We start from the raw sequence: 14,070 nt of genomic DNA, 5'->3' as shown, positions 1-14,070 counted from the left end.
GCTAATAACCGCTACCTGTTGCTTCCCATGTTGTTTTGACCCCAAATAAATGTCGAAGCTGGAGTGTCCTCTCCAGGTTGTAGGTATAAATGTGTAGCTGATAGTGTGGATGGATGGATAGATATTAGCCTGGGCATTGTGGTATGGAGGAAAGGAACAGCAAGTCTGCTACAGTTTGATGCTAGCGCAGTTGCAGGGGCTGCCAGAGCAAAGTCGAATTCAGCAACCAGCTGCCTTAGGGTCTCCAATTTCGGATTTGTTAGGGTTTATTACAGAGACTTTTCCTAAAGAGAATACCTGCAAGAGGCAGCAGAGGTGTGAATTTGGAGTGCACTCTCCTAGATAGGCTATTTATTAATTTATATAGCGCCATCTCACGACAGAGTCGCCCCAAGGTGCTTCACATAACACACAATTTATAACAACAGAGTAAATTAAAAACAAAAAGGGCACGATAAAAAGGTAAAACACAGTAGAATAAAAAGACATTACAAGGCAAACATAAAAACAGAATAAATTAATGATAAGACAGTCTAAAAAAGTGTGTCTTCAGTCTTGATTTAAAAGTCTCCACCGTGTCGGACTGCCTTATAGCTGCAGGTAGATCATTCCAGAGAGTAGGGCCACGGTAGGAGAAGGCTCTATACCCCACAGACTTCTTATTCACCCTTGGGCCTTCAGAAGCCCTGCGAATGCAAGGGCCGCGCGGGACGTAGGGCTTGACCACGTCTGCCAGGTAGGAAGGAGCCAGTCCATGAACAGTTTTATAGACAATAACCCAGGGAGAATCTCGTAACCCAGAGCAGGTACCGACCCCTGCACAAGGGGAGCCCGGAGGCAACTGTGGTTAAGGTGCAGCCTCACGTTCACCACTCTCCTGGGAGAGCCACAGCTGGATGCAATTTATAGTCATACCCAGGACATACTTTTGCAAGCCTACCATAAATGCAAAACAACTTCAACATACTCTCCTTAATACTGGGACTAGTGGACCCTAGGACAAGTGGGAAGTTCCCATGTCACACAGTGTTTGTCCACGATATATACAATCTGTGGTCACAGCCAGCTTTTTTCTTTTTCTTTAATTTGACCTCAAATTATTCAGCCTGTTAACGTGAAGCCCTTCCACAGTGTTCAAACCTCTTCAGTGTAATTAGTCACAGGTGGGTGGACTTTCAACAACAGGTTTACCATTTTCAACTAAATGATTTCATATGACCCCGCGACCCGGCCCCAGATAAGCAGTTGAAGATGAGTGGGCGTGATTTCACATTACACACACATTTCTAACATCTTTGTTTTTTGTTCATGGGTTGTCATTTAACATTAACATTTAGGCTACAAAACATTGTCCTATCTGTTATTTGACCTTTCAAACTTTGTTGCTTCACAAAAAAAAGATTGATCATCAGTCGTCACTGTTTCCACCTGATATTTAAAATGCAGTCCATTTGTTATATTTGTATGTGTTCATGCGTAAGTAGTCGTGATTTTTCTTTGCTTAATGAAAACGTGTGACAAACAGTTCTGTCGCTCCTCCTGTCGCTCTGCGTTGCGTTAATGATTGATGGACATTAAGCTGTGCTCTGCTTTATTGCTATGACTTTCTGATGTGGGAAAAATGTAGGAAATGTAGTCGGACATGGAAGAAACAGGTCGCGAAAGAGCAGCCGTAACACCTCACACAGACACAACGGCACAACACATACGTACATGAACTAAAAAGTGATTAAATGAAAACACATCAAACATAGCAAATAAATAAAATGCAGTCAGGCGTGAAGTGAGGAAGCCCCATCACAGCTCCCCAAACAAAAACAGGCAGACCACACTTAAAATCATCCATTTACAGCCACTTTGTTAAACAATATTTTGTACTTTGTAACATTTGTGGCAATGGCGTGGACGTCTGACAGTGTTAGCCAGCTAGCTCCACTCTGCGTTGCGGTCACGCTGTCACCGCGTAGCATGGGAAAGGAAACCAGTGTGCACAAACCTAACCAAGCAAAACAAAAATACATTGAAGTGTATTGCAAGATGGCGATGACTGTGGTAAACATACAAAAAATACAAATGACAAAAATGAAAGCATAAAGAACAGCGCTGAGTAAAACACAGTGAGAGGTAACACCACAATTTAAGCGTTCAGTGTTTCAATACCACACAAGTCTGCTGGTTTTGGAGGACTAGTCTCCTGCTCTCCGTCAGATATGTGATGATCTAATTGTGCATAAAGAGGAAATGGTTGAGTTGATGGTTTGATTAATTCAAATCTGTTACAGTGAAGAGGACAAAACACTGTTTACTGTTTTAAGTCATGACAAAGAGATATATTTGGAGGTGCGTCTTAGCCTTTCCAGTCTGGTGGTGATGAAGAGGAATCAGGAGGAGGAGATTACAATTGGGGCTTCTTAATCATTCTGATCTGTCATCAGTGAAGAGGATTCTGTGTTCACGTGGTCATGGGTTTTTACCTCTCAGTTCCAAATGACTGGAGGGGTAATGTCATCACGCATGATATGCATCTGTTCCATAAACCTTTTGTTGCCACACAGTAACTGAAGAACTGCTGTAGGTATTGATCTGAAATTTCTATGATGGGTCCAAGTTGGGTCGAGGAAGATGCCTGTCAAAATTCAGACCACTCACTTGACCAAGATGGCTGCCTTCTGGATGGTAACTAAATAACCGCTGGAGGAATTGTTCTGAAATATTCATGGTAGGTATTTGGTGGATAGAAGAAGTCACCTATTGGTAACAAGGGCCATAACTCCAACACCAAGTTCATGTTCCACTAATTAAAATCATTGGTGTTTATTTATTTAGGGTGACCATATTTTGACGACTGAAAAATCAATATTCGAAGTTTACTCAGAGATACCTCAAAATTTCAATACATTTAAAGTATGCTTCCTCTGTAGGGATAGAAAATTATTATATTACAAAATACTATATATAACCAAAGACACAAATTCAGATGGACTTCTCAGAGAAACTAGGACGTTTGGTCACCATAATTTATTTATTTATTTATTTGTCTGTCTGTTAGCGGGATTACATCAAAACTACTTCACAGCAGTGGTGGGCACAGCTAACCAAAAAGTTAGCTTCGAGAACCATTAATCAGATAACTGAAAAGTTATATGTTATGACACTAAACCGATAAACTCCTAAAAAAGGTATCTTTATTACAGATAACTGATAACTATTAGTATTGATTCGGATGTAGCCACATCAGATCACACTGTCGGCTTCTGATAAACCAGTTTCACGTTCATATTTCACTGCTGTGTAAATTCAAGGATCACAAACACATGAGAACACATGAAAAATGAACGAATAAAAAAATAAAACCCGAAACACTGTCATTAATCATCTTTCAAAAGCAGTAAAAAACAGTATTTGAAGTCACAGTTTATCTCTGTATTATATACACAAACTAAAAAGCTTCTGCTTTTTTCACACGTTTTGAACCCTACGGCTTAAACAACCGAAATATGTCCATTAATGCATTGATTGGCAGAGTAAAATACACATTAGTAAATATAAATTCTTACCTATTAGTTTCAGTGGGATTCATCTGAAGAAATAAAGCGTCTTTTTTAATCCAAAATAGTGTCTAAATGGTGAAGACGTGTCCCTCTGTACACACAGCTGCACCGAGTCTTGGCAATTAAATTATCCCATCAGCCACAAAGAAATAAAATAAAATAATGTTAAAATTAGTCTGTTTTGTTTGTGTCGAGCAGACGGTAACAGTGTAATGTCCAAAGTGAACTTGAACTACACCACCCACAATGCTCCCTGCGTCGACCGGCCAATCGTGTCTTGTGCTTAATGATGACATCATCAGCAAGCGACAGGCAGCCAGTCAAACACACAACAGACGGACTAAAATGTTTGATTTTAGGTTTTACAAACATTTTTGACTGTTAAACTTTGCTCACTTTACCAGCAAAACAAAAATGTTATCGGAAGATAATTGGTCCGATGATGGTTTTAAAACTTAACTGAAAAGCTAATCCGCTAGCAAAAACATTAGCTTTGATAATTATCTGTTATCGGATTAGCTGAACTGTGCCCACCACTGCTTCACAGATTCTCACCACATTTTCACCACAGATACATATTAGGGCATGGAAGACTCCATTCAATTATGGAGATGATCTGGATTCTGGATCAAGATTTCCATTTATGTAGGTTTTGAAGGATTATGTAAAAACTACTTAGCCAATTCTCACCAAATTTGCATTGCAGATAGATATTAGAGCACGGAAGACTCCACTGAATTTTGGAGGTGACCCGGATCTGGGTTGGTGGACATCAGAAATCTCTGATTGCTCTTTTTATTATTTAGCCTGTTTTCGTCCTTATCTATAGTCCATCAAGCTGGAGGATAACTGCATTGTTTTCTTGTCTGTGCTCTTGATGAGAAATTACAATTCTCACCTGCTGGTGCTTTCTGCGTTTGGCCTCATGCACTGATCTGTTCTTGATCCCTGACTGGACCTGATATGGGTTTTATTTGACCCTGACTCGTTTCTCTCACTGCCTGGAAACCGAAGAGGCAAACGTTTGATTATTATGGTGTGGTTGGGAGATCTGTTCATCATTCACTCCAATTACTGACAATAATTGTATTTTATTTTTTTAAGATTTTGACTTTTTTTTTTACCACTAGTTTAAAACAAAACAAAACAAAATCTTGCATTTGAGCCATTTCCTGAGAATCCCCAAAAGACTTGAACTTTTTAAAAATTAGATCATTTTCAGGTAAAACACTGTTCGAAATGGAAACACAAAAGTGTTGTAATTGCTGAGTGGTTTCTTTTCCTGCAGTTATTCATTCTGGGAACTCCCTCATTTTGTTTCTGCTGTCAGTCACAGCTCCTCTCTTCCATTGCAGATCTACAAGTCTGAGGATGGGTGTGACTGTGTGATAAACCACACTGAGTCACAGATCAGTTAGTGAACAAACAGCAGAGATCAGTGCTGTCTGACGTCTGAGCTCAGACTGAAGTTCCTGTTCAGAGAAACTGAAACTGTTTGACACCGAGAGCTGAAATGGCGCAGCAGCAAATTGAAGTAGACAGAGAGAAGTTCTGCTGTTCGATCTGTCCGGATCTCCTGAAGGATCCGGTGACTATTCCCTGTGGACACAACTACTGTAGGACCTGTATTCAAAGGCACTGGGATGAAGAGGATCTGAGGAAAATCCCCAGCTGTCCTCAGTGCAGACAGACCTTCATACCGAGGCCTGTCCTGTGGAAAAACACCATGTTAGCAGATTTAGTGGAGGAGCTGAAGAAGACTGGACTCCAAGCTGCTCCTGCTGATCCCTGCTATGCAAGACCTGAAGATGTGACCTGTGATTTGTGCACTGGGAGAAAACTGAAAGCCCTCAAGTCCTGTCTGATGTGTTTGGCCTCTTATTGTGAGAAACACCTCCAGCCTCACTATGATGCAGCTCCTTTAAAGAGACACAAGCTGGTCGAACCCTCCAAGAAGCTTCAGGAGAACATCTGCTCTGCTCATGATGAGGTGATGAAGACGTTCTGCCGTACTGATCAGCAGTGTATCTGTTATCTCTGCTCTGTGGATCATCATAGAGACCACGACACAGTGTCAGCTGCAGCAGAAAGGACCAAGAGACAGAGAGAGCTGGAGGGGAGCCGACAACAAATCCAGCAGAGGATCAAGTGTTGTGTGGGCCGCCCGAAGAGGAGGTACTGCTGGCCAACGCCAGAGGGCACCCTGCCTGTTGTCGGGTTTCAGGCACTAGAGGGCGCAGTGGCTACCCAGGAGCCAGGACTGACAGCTGTCAGTAATCATCATCAGCTTCACTATAAAAGCCTGGAGGAGACACCACATCTCTGCCGAGATATCAGCTTACCTCACAGGTAAACTGCTCAGCCGTTTTTGAGTCTTTCACATACAGTTTTTGCTTCTGTATTGTTTGCAGTCGTTTCTGTGAGTGCTTGTAGCTGGAGGCTGGGTTTGTGGTTCGTGGAGGGCTGACGTCTTCGCTCCCCACGCCAAACTTCGCTAAGTAACTCACTGATACTGCACGTGCCGGGTTTCTGGATTGGAGGTGGAGGTTTTCCCTCCGTTGGAAACTAAAGACTGTTTTTTGCTGACTGTTTGCTGGGTGTGTGCTCACACCCACCCTTAACCTGTTTTTGTTCCTGCCAGCAGTACCGGATCTGACAGGTGGAAGCAGAGGCCACCTGGGGACTCGGGACTTGGCGGCTTCGGTATACTGCAGGTCTTCGTTGGCGGCGGAACCTTGTGGGCCCCGGCTTTTCTCTGGATAGGTGTCTCCTACCCTCGGGCCTGCCCACACGTCACTTATTGTATCTTGTGATTGATTGTCTAAAAGCAGTATTCGACCTGTTGTGCACATTTGCCGCAATAAATTGTATTTATTGGATTATCTATTGACCGTTCATTTGCGCCCCCTGTTGTGGGTCCTTGCATTACACTTTCCCCAACATCCAGGTCAGAGACAAAAAGATGAAGGTGCTTCAGCAGGAGGAGGAAGCCATCAATCAGTCTGCTGATGAAGCAGTGGAGGACAGTCAGGAGACCTTCAGTCAGATGATCCATCTGATTGAGAAGAGAAGCTCTGATGTGAAGCAGCAGATCAGATCCCAGCAGAAAACTGAAGTGAGTCGAGTCAAAGAGCTTCAGGAGAAGCTGGAGCAGGAGATCACTGATCTGAGGAGCAAAGATGCTGATCTGGATCAGCTCTCACACACACAGGATCACATCCAGTTTCTACAAAATTACCCCTCAGTGCCACGTCTCAGTCAGTCTACAGACTCGTCCAGCATCAGAATCCATCCTCTGAAGCACTTTGAGGACGTGACGGCGGCCGTGTCAAAGGTCAGAGAGGAACTACACAACATTCTGAGTGATGAATGGATGAAAATCTCACAGACCATCACTGAAGTGGACGTTTTACTGCCAGAACCAGAACCAAAGACCAGAACTGAATTCTTAAAATATTCACGTAAAATCACACTGGATCCAAATTCAGCAAAGAGACGTCTGATTTTATCTGAAGGAAACAGAAAAGCAACAAAAGTGTATCAGGATCAGTTTTATTCTGATCATCCAGACAGATTAACTGGATGGTCTCAGGTCCTGAGTGCAGAGAGTCTGACTGGACGTTGTTACTGGGAGGTGAAGTGGAGCGGAGACGTTTTTGTATCAGTCACATACAAGAACATTAAGAGAACAGGGAGCACAGAGGAATGTAGATTTGGACTCAATGACAAGTCTTGGACTTTACATTGTTACTCGGGCGATTATTACTTCCTTCATAACAATATCAGATCTCCAGTCTCTGGTCCTCGGTCGTCCACAGTCGGTGTGTATCTGGATCAGTGTGCAGGTGTTCTGTCCTTCTACAGCGTCTCTGACACCATGACTCTCCTCCACAGAGTCCAGACCACGTTCACTCAGCCGCTACATGCTGGATTGGGTTTTTCTTTTGAATCCTCTGGTGAGCTCTGTGAGCTCAACTAAACTGAAGTCATTTCACAGATGATGGATTAGATTCTGTCACTTAAATATTTTATCTCCATCTTTCACACGTCGATGTGAGATGTTAGATTTCCTGTTTTTATTTTATTTCCTTGAAGTTTACTTTATGTAAAACCTGACTTTACATTTAAACTGCTGTCTGATCTGTGAAACTGTAATATTAGGAAAATATCTTTACTGCATAGATGACAAAGAAGTAAAAAAAAAAAAACAAAAAAAACAACCCAAAAGTAAAGAGCGTTTTTATTTTATGCATCTGTGATCTGATTGTGTGAATAAAGTTTTTTTATTTTCTGTTGTTATTTATTTCTTCAGTAAAACAATTTTATCACTTAAACCTCTGCAGAAATCTGTCATTTTATTCAAACTGTTGATTTTCTGTATATTTGACAGATTATTTTAAATACAGACAGTAAATGTGACAGGAAGTGAATGCAGCTTTCAAACCTTTATATAAACCATGTGACCGATCGGAAATCTCTCCCAGAATTACAAAAAAATTAATAAATAAATCACATGTAAAATTATAAATTGCAGCATAAAATGAACAAATGTCTTTGCCGAAGGCCACGTCACACATAGTGCGAAGTTTGGATGACGTTTGGACCGATACGGCGAAACAGTTCGAATTTGCAGACCATGAAACATCACAACAACGGGCAGGCGTGCACTATCCCAGTGCGAGAGTTTGTGCATGTGACGGTGTCTTTCAAGCAGGCACAGTGTGAGGTGCACCACATTGCACCGCTTATGTGAAATATAAAACAAAAAACAAACAAACCAAAAAAAACAGCTGGTACCTGTGGGACCATATGCCGCCAATTATGTGGAATAAATAAAAAGAAGAAAAAAAAAAAACATACCACCTACTGGACGTGAACCCACACTGTCCAGAAGCTCTGATTACCCGTCAGCAACTTTACCAATTGAGCTATGGAGCTGTCCTTTGAAAGCTGCGGGTTTTTTTGCTAAAGCTTATAGTTAGGGCTGGATCAGGTGACCCTGAACCATCCCTTAGTTATGCTGCTATAGACTTAGACTGCTGGGGGGTTCCCATGATGCACTGAGTGTTTCTTTCTCTTTTTGCTCTGTATGCACCACTCTGCATTTAATCATTAGTGATTGATCTCTGCTCTCTTCCACAGCATGTCTTTTTCCTGGTTCTCTCCCTCAGCCCCAACCAGTCCCAGCAGAAGACTGCCCCTCCCTGAGCCTGGTTCTGCTGGAGGTTTCTTCCTGTTAAAAGGGAGTTTTTCCTTCCCACTGTTGCCAAGTGCTTGCTCACAGGGGGTCGTTTTGACCGTTGGGGTTTTTCCGTAATTATTGTATGGCCTTGCCTTACAATATAAAGCGCCTTGGGGCAACTGTTTGTTGTGATTTGGCGCTATATAAAAAAAATTGATTGATTGATTGATTGATTGTATGGCCTTGCCTTACAATATAAAGCGCCTTGGGGCAGCTGTTTGTTGTGATTTGGCACTATATAAATAAAGTTGATTTGATTTGTATTACAAAAAATAAAATCCCACACCATATAAAAACACATTTATCAAGCGAGCAATACAATACGTCCCGTCCACAAGACACTCGTGTCGGCAGAACACAGGTTCATTTATTTTCTGAACCTGTTCAGTCCTCTGAAGGAGTTGGGGTGGGGTGGGGGGGTCCTATCCCAGTAGTCATTGGGTGACAGAGGACACTCTAGACAGGATGCCAGACAACAGTGGATACTTCAGAAATTGACTTGTTCGTGGTGCCGGTTTCTTCGGATCTCTTCAAACTCAGAATTTTGCACATTATCAGAATCTATGAGGTCATGCTGCACACCTGATCCCCACAGACAGCAGAGGAGGTCCTGACATGTTCTGGAGCACAAGACCCCATTCAGACTGGACTTGGCAGTCCGCGTCAAGCCAGTACGGATGTGTCATTCATGTACAGCTCTTAGAAGTGCCGCTTTTTAAAAATTTTCTTTTAATCACAGAAATGATTCCGGTCCCACTTTACTTGAATCAGCGAGTGTCAGCTGAGCTTTAATTTTTACGTCTGTTACTGTACATGTCCAGACTGCTCGGCAATACATATAATGGAAATACATTGCGTTCGGTCGGGACATTTTATCTGATGTGAGCGAAAATCTGCTGTACAAAATCCGTTACATACGGTCTTTATTACATGGAAAACAATACAAAAACTTTGGGACTTTTTTGTCTGGTGACTGCGAATATCTGGTTTATACGACGACGGTTTAGGTGAGTTTTACTGTACATGGGACTGAACAATAAATTTACCTCTCAAAGCTTTGGCGATGATGTCGGCTTCCATCCCACACAGCTGACTTTATTTTCCCAAATTTTTCTTCTGTTTGGATCTGAAGGGAATCTGTACATCTTGAAGCCCTTGTGTCTATTTGTGCCCCAAATGCACAACAACCCACCATTTTCTGCAAATAAATAAATAAAATAGCTGGATTTACATACAGACAGATTAACAGCCAACGCTATTTTGAACCCAGGATGGCACCATGAGTCACGTGACCGATTTTTTTTTTTTTTTTTTTGACTCCTCATGTAGCAGCTCTCTCAATTAAAGCACAGTAGTGTGTCCTCACTGCACTGACCAGGAGGGGGCGGGGTTACAGACATGGCACCACACACAGATAGGAGGAAGGAAGATGTGTGAGATGTGTGTGTGATTCTAATTTTAATTCCCACAGATCGATTCACACATTCAAAGATTGATTTAAATAAATTATGCTGCAGTTTGGCTGTTCCGTTGTTTTTGAGAGTGTGAAAATGACCATTTCTCTACATTGATTGTGGACCTGCTGGTTCTAATTTCGAAGCAGGTCTGCAATTTATTCGCCAGTCTCTGTCAAAGACAGTTAAAGATGTCAATCATGATGACCAGGACTCTTGTCTGTTGTGGGCAAGAAAAGAGACTTGTCGTCTACCGTCTACACAATAGCATTTTTTTTCTTTCGTTCCTTTACCGCGCACAAAGGTTCTCTGGTGTGGACTGACTTTTCAGTCAGTCTTTTCCACCAGCACTTGTGCGGCTGTGGGAGAAGTTCTCTTGTAGCGTGCCGCACAGCCAGTGCTGCAGACGTGAGTATTTGTCGGGGAGACCGGGACCCTTTGCCCACGAAATTTTTAAATTTCTAACCCTCTGAAACACTATTTCCTGCATTTTGAGGGCCAAATTTTGTGAAGTAAAGCCATAGTTTATTGTTTTTTTAATCTTTGTTGCACTTCATCAGGAAGATGGATAACTGGTAATGCAAAATGCAAAGCTTGCACTGTGCATAATTTCTCCAATCACAGCCACATAAGCCTATAACTTCTCCTGGGGTGTCTGGGTGTCTTGGTGGCTTTCCTCACTCTTGTAATTCTTGCACAGTCACTCAGTTTTTGAGAACTGTCTACTCCATGCAGATTTACCATAGAGTGCCGTATTGTTTGTATTTCTTTGTAATTGATGTAAATAAAGTCCGAAACATATTCAGTGGCAGCTTCACCATCAGAGAGCTTCGTCCACAAACTACCACAAAAGTCTCCAAGCTGTCATTGATGTTAAAGGGGGCAATGCACAGTATTAAGAACAGGGGGATGTAAACTTTGGATCAGGGTCATTTGGGTAGTTCTCTTGTCATTTTGATTTAAAAAGAGGAAACACAGTTGTTTGGCAATAAATGGCTTCACCCAACCACTGACCATGAGTGAAAAAAAGTTTTTGTGTTGTCATTCATATTCTCTGAAAAATTCCCAAAAAAGCAAAAATTCTGCCAGGGTATGTAAACTTTTGAGCACAGTTGTATAATATCCAGACATTCTTTTTCAAACCAATCTTTGTTGCTTCCACTACTTCCTTTAAATTCCTACCAGTCCTTTTCAAATATCCTCAATAACAGAATTTAGGTCATCTTGTGTTAGATCTATATCCACTAAGGACAACTTTTTATTGATGCAATTGATTCTGTCCGCACAACTTTCAAATGCAAGTTTAAGATATTTGCTAATGCAGGATCAGAAACGGTCTATAAGAGTTGCGTAATGCCGCAATACGCTGAGGGACACAAAAGGGTCCGCAAAATGGACACAAAAAATTAAACGTAATTTTTTTTCACAGACTTTCAGCGAAGAGCACAGATGCAGTGTTCCACGCATGTCTACACAACACTCCGCTACTGTATGTAAATCTACACAACACTGCCCTACTGTATACCAAACGTCCGCAGTTGTGCACAGCCCTACGCCAGAGTGAAAAATCCTTTTAGGTTTTTTTTTTATCAGTACACATCTGCATTGATAGATTTTATCCATCCTGCTGGACTTTGCTGGCAGTGAAGCTTCGAAACCACAGAAGAAGAAGAGGCAGGCCAGCCAAACGTCCACATCACAAACTCCTCATGGATAGATCACCAGCGAGAAGACATGTCACATCCAGTACTCATGGATGGATCGCAGGCTGCAGCTTCTTTCACCTCCTCAAGTTCTCTCATGATTGTGGCACATTGAATAAAGTCCATTAAGTTCTGCGAATGGACCGATCGCAAGTGAGAGGACATGTCCACATCCAGTATAAGTCCTCATGGATGGCTCTCCAGTGAGAGGTCCGCCACCCACTCCTCATGGATGGCTCGCCAGTGAGAGGTCCGCCACCCACTCCTCATGCATGGATCGCCAGTGAGAGGTCCACCATCTACTCCTCATGCACAGATCATGCGCGAGATGCTGGCTGCAGGTTCGGGAGATTTAATGGAAGCTTCCAAGTCAACCCTTTTGATAATAAGATTAAGATTTACACGACAGCGTACATCAGAGCTGTTGCAGTCAAACCACTTTCAAACCTTTTGGAAACAGGCCGGGTGAGGTAATAGCATAATCCACGACACTTTTTCCATTTGGCTTATGACATGTACATTTACCAATACCTCAGTCTTTGCTTAGTCTACCATTAACAGTCTTAAGATTTATGTATGGCTATTCCCAGCTCAGTAAGCTTATACCCACTGTGGTTTTTCTTACTCTTTGTTTACTCCTTCAGTCTGAGTACCCAAGAAGTCCTACTCCTACTTAAAATCATTAATGTAGCAACGATTACAATTTGTGGCAATGTGATCTTCAGTCTGAATAAAATCAGAAAGACATCCAGTGCGAGCATTGAAATCTCCTAAGAGAAAATAAGAAGTCATTGTACGCATTTTTTTTAACATCAAATCCTCTGCAATAACATTAAATTAGTCATTGTCATAATGAGACAATTCTTCGTGTGGAATATACACAGTGCTTAAAATAAGATTACCACACAAGGTACCATCAATCTTTAACCACAAAACATTTTCGGATGAAGTTCCTTCTATATTGGAGACAAAGTCTGAAATTGCGAACTAGAATGCCTAGTCCATGAATACCACCAAGTTTATGACTTTCATTTTTCTTTGTCATACTATATACAATTCTAGACTTTTGATTTCGGTGTACCCGTGATTATGCGGACCTGGTCAGGATGGGGTTCACCGAGGCCACCAAGGTCCACATAATCACAGGTACACCGAAATCAAAAGTCTATAACTGTTTTATTATATGGTAAACAAGAAAATTGGGAGTTTGTCAAACATACTAAAAAATCAATCTCCAGTGTCAGCTCTTTATTAATACTGTCATACTGCACCAACAGGTCCAAAATACTTCATGAGCACAATCTCTAAAGCCCCTTTCACACCAGGGCTGCCTCTAGCTTCCTGTGGTGTCATGATGACGCAGGAATGTCTGCGTCAGGTGCGCTGCAGACAGACTGTGCACTCTGATTTATTTATAGTTTATATTTGTTCTTGTGCTGAGCTGTAGGTCTGTGCTCTGAGTTCTGTTATAGTTTATCTTTCCTACTTTGACTGTGAGATGCGCGTGTGAACGAACTGGCTGTGAGTAAATGTGAAGATGTCTGGAGTTATACTTGATGTGCACATGTGCTGTCTCTGGCAATCAGTCTGTGAGCAGGACTTATATGGACTGTATTTAAACACATTTGTGAGAGAAGACTGAGGAGCTGCTGCAGCCAGCAGTGTTTTTTTTCTGTGCCCTTAGTTTTTACTGCATTGTGTACACGCAAAAGTAGGCGTTGTATCGTGTTATCTGATTGGTCGTTATGGATAGAAGGTGTCGCTCGAGTGGCTAGCACTACGCTGCACGCTAGGTGTACTCGGCTCCACCAGTGGTCTCCTCGGCATGTGGTACAGCTCAGAAAGTGGCGAATGGGCCAATCAGAAGTTGGCAAAATCACATACCATATAATAAATATATTAATAACCAGGAAAGGACAATTTATTAACCCTGTCAGTTTTTGTTTCATGAAGGCAAATAAAATCGTCATTTCTGATATAAATTTCAATAACTTTGGAATTAAGCTTAGCATTTAGACCACATACATTTATCAATGAAAAGGTCAGTATCCTGTGGTCACTTGGTATTGCACAGGTCATGATTTATACCGTCCAATACACTAGAGGGGTCGAGCGTGTCC

The 14,070-nt window shown here is 41.9% G+C and overlaps 2 protein-coding genes across 2 annotated transcripts in view; both read left to right on the top strand.

Annotated features, from left to right (window-relative positions):
• Nucleotides 1-14,070, top strand: part of LOC117521373 (receptor-type tyrosine-protein phosphatase N2-like) — a 742,548-nt gene that overhangs the window by 165,420 nt on the left and 563,058 nt on the right. The gene's annotated exons all lie outside the window — the stretch shown is intronic.
• Nucleotides 5,047-7,717, top strand: LOC117521374 (tripartite motif-containing protein 16-like). The gene is made up of 2 exons (XM_034182666.1): nt 5,047-5,694; nt 6,493-7,717. Exons 1-2 carry the CDS (start codon nt 5,065-5,067, stop codon nt 7,528-7,530), a joined length of 1,668 nt encoding a protein of 555 aa, XP_034038557.1. The 5' UTR covers nt 5,047-5,064; the 3' UTR covers nt 7,531-7,717.

This window comes from Thalassophryne amazonica, chromosome 12 (assembly GCF_902500255.1).
Source record: "Thalassophryne amazonica chromosome 12, fThaAma1.1, whole genome shotgun sequence".
Classification (NCBI taxonomy): domain Eukaryota; kingdom Metazoa; phylum Chordata; class Actinopteri; order Batrachoidiformes; family Batrachoididae; genus Thalassophryne; species Thalassophryne amazonica.
Note: the sequence above shows the minus strand (reverse complement) of the source record. Positions and strands in the feature narration are given on the sequence as shown.

Bases quoted from the DNA above. Each gene is read 5' to 3' on its own strand.
- LOC117521374 (XM_034182666.1), top strand. From the start codon at position 5,065: ATGGCGCAGCAGCAAATTGAAGTAGACAGAGAGAAGTTCTGCTGTTCG. The intron at 5,695-6,492 runs ATCAAGTGTTGT...ACTTTCCCCAAC, and splicing joins GACAACAAATCCAGCAGAGG to ATCCAGGTCAGAGACAAAAA.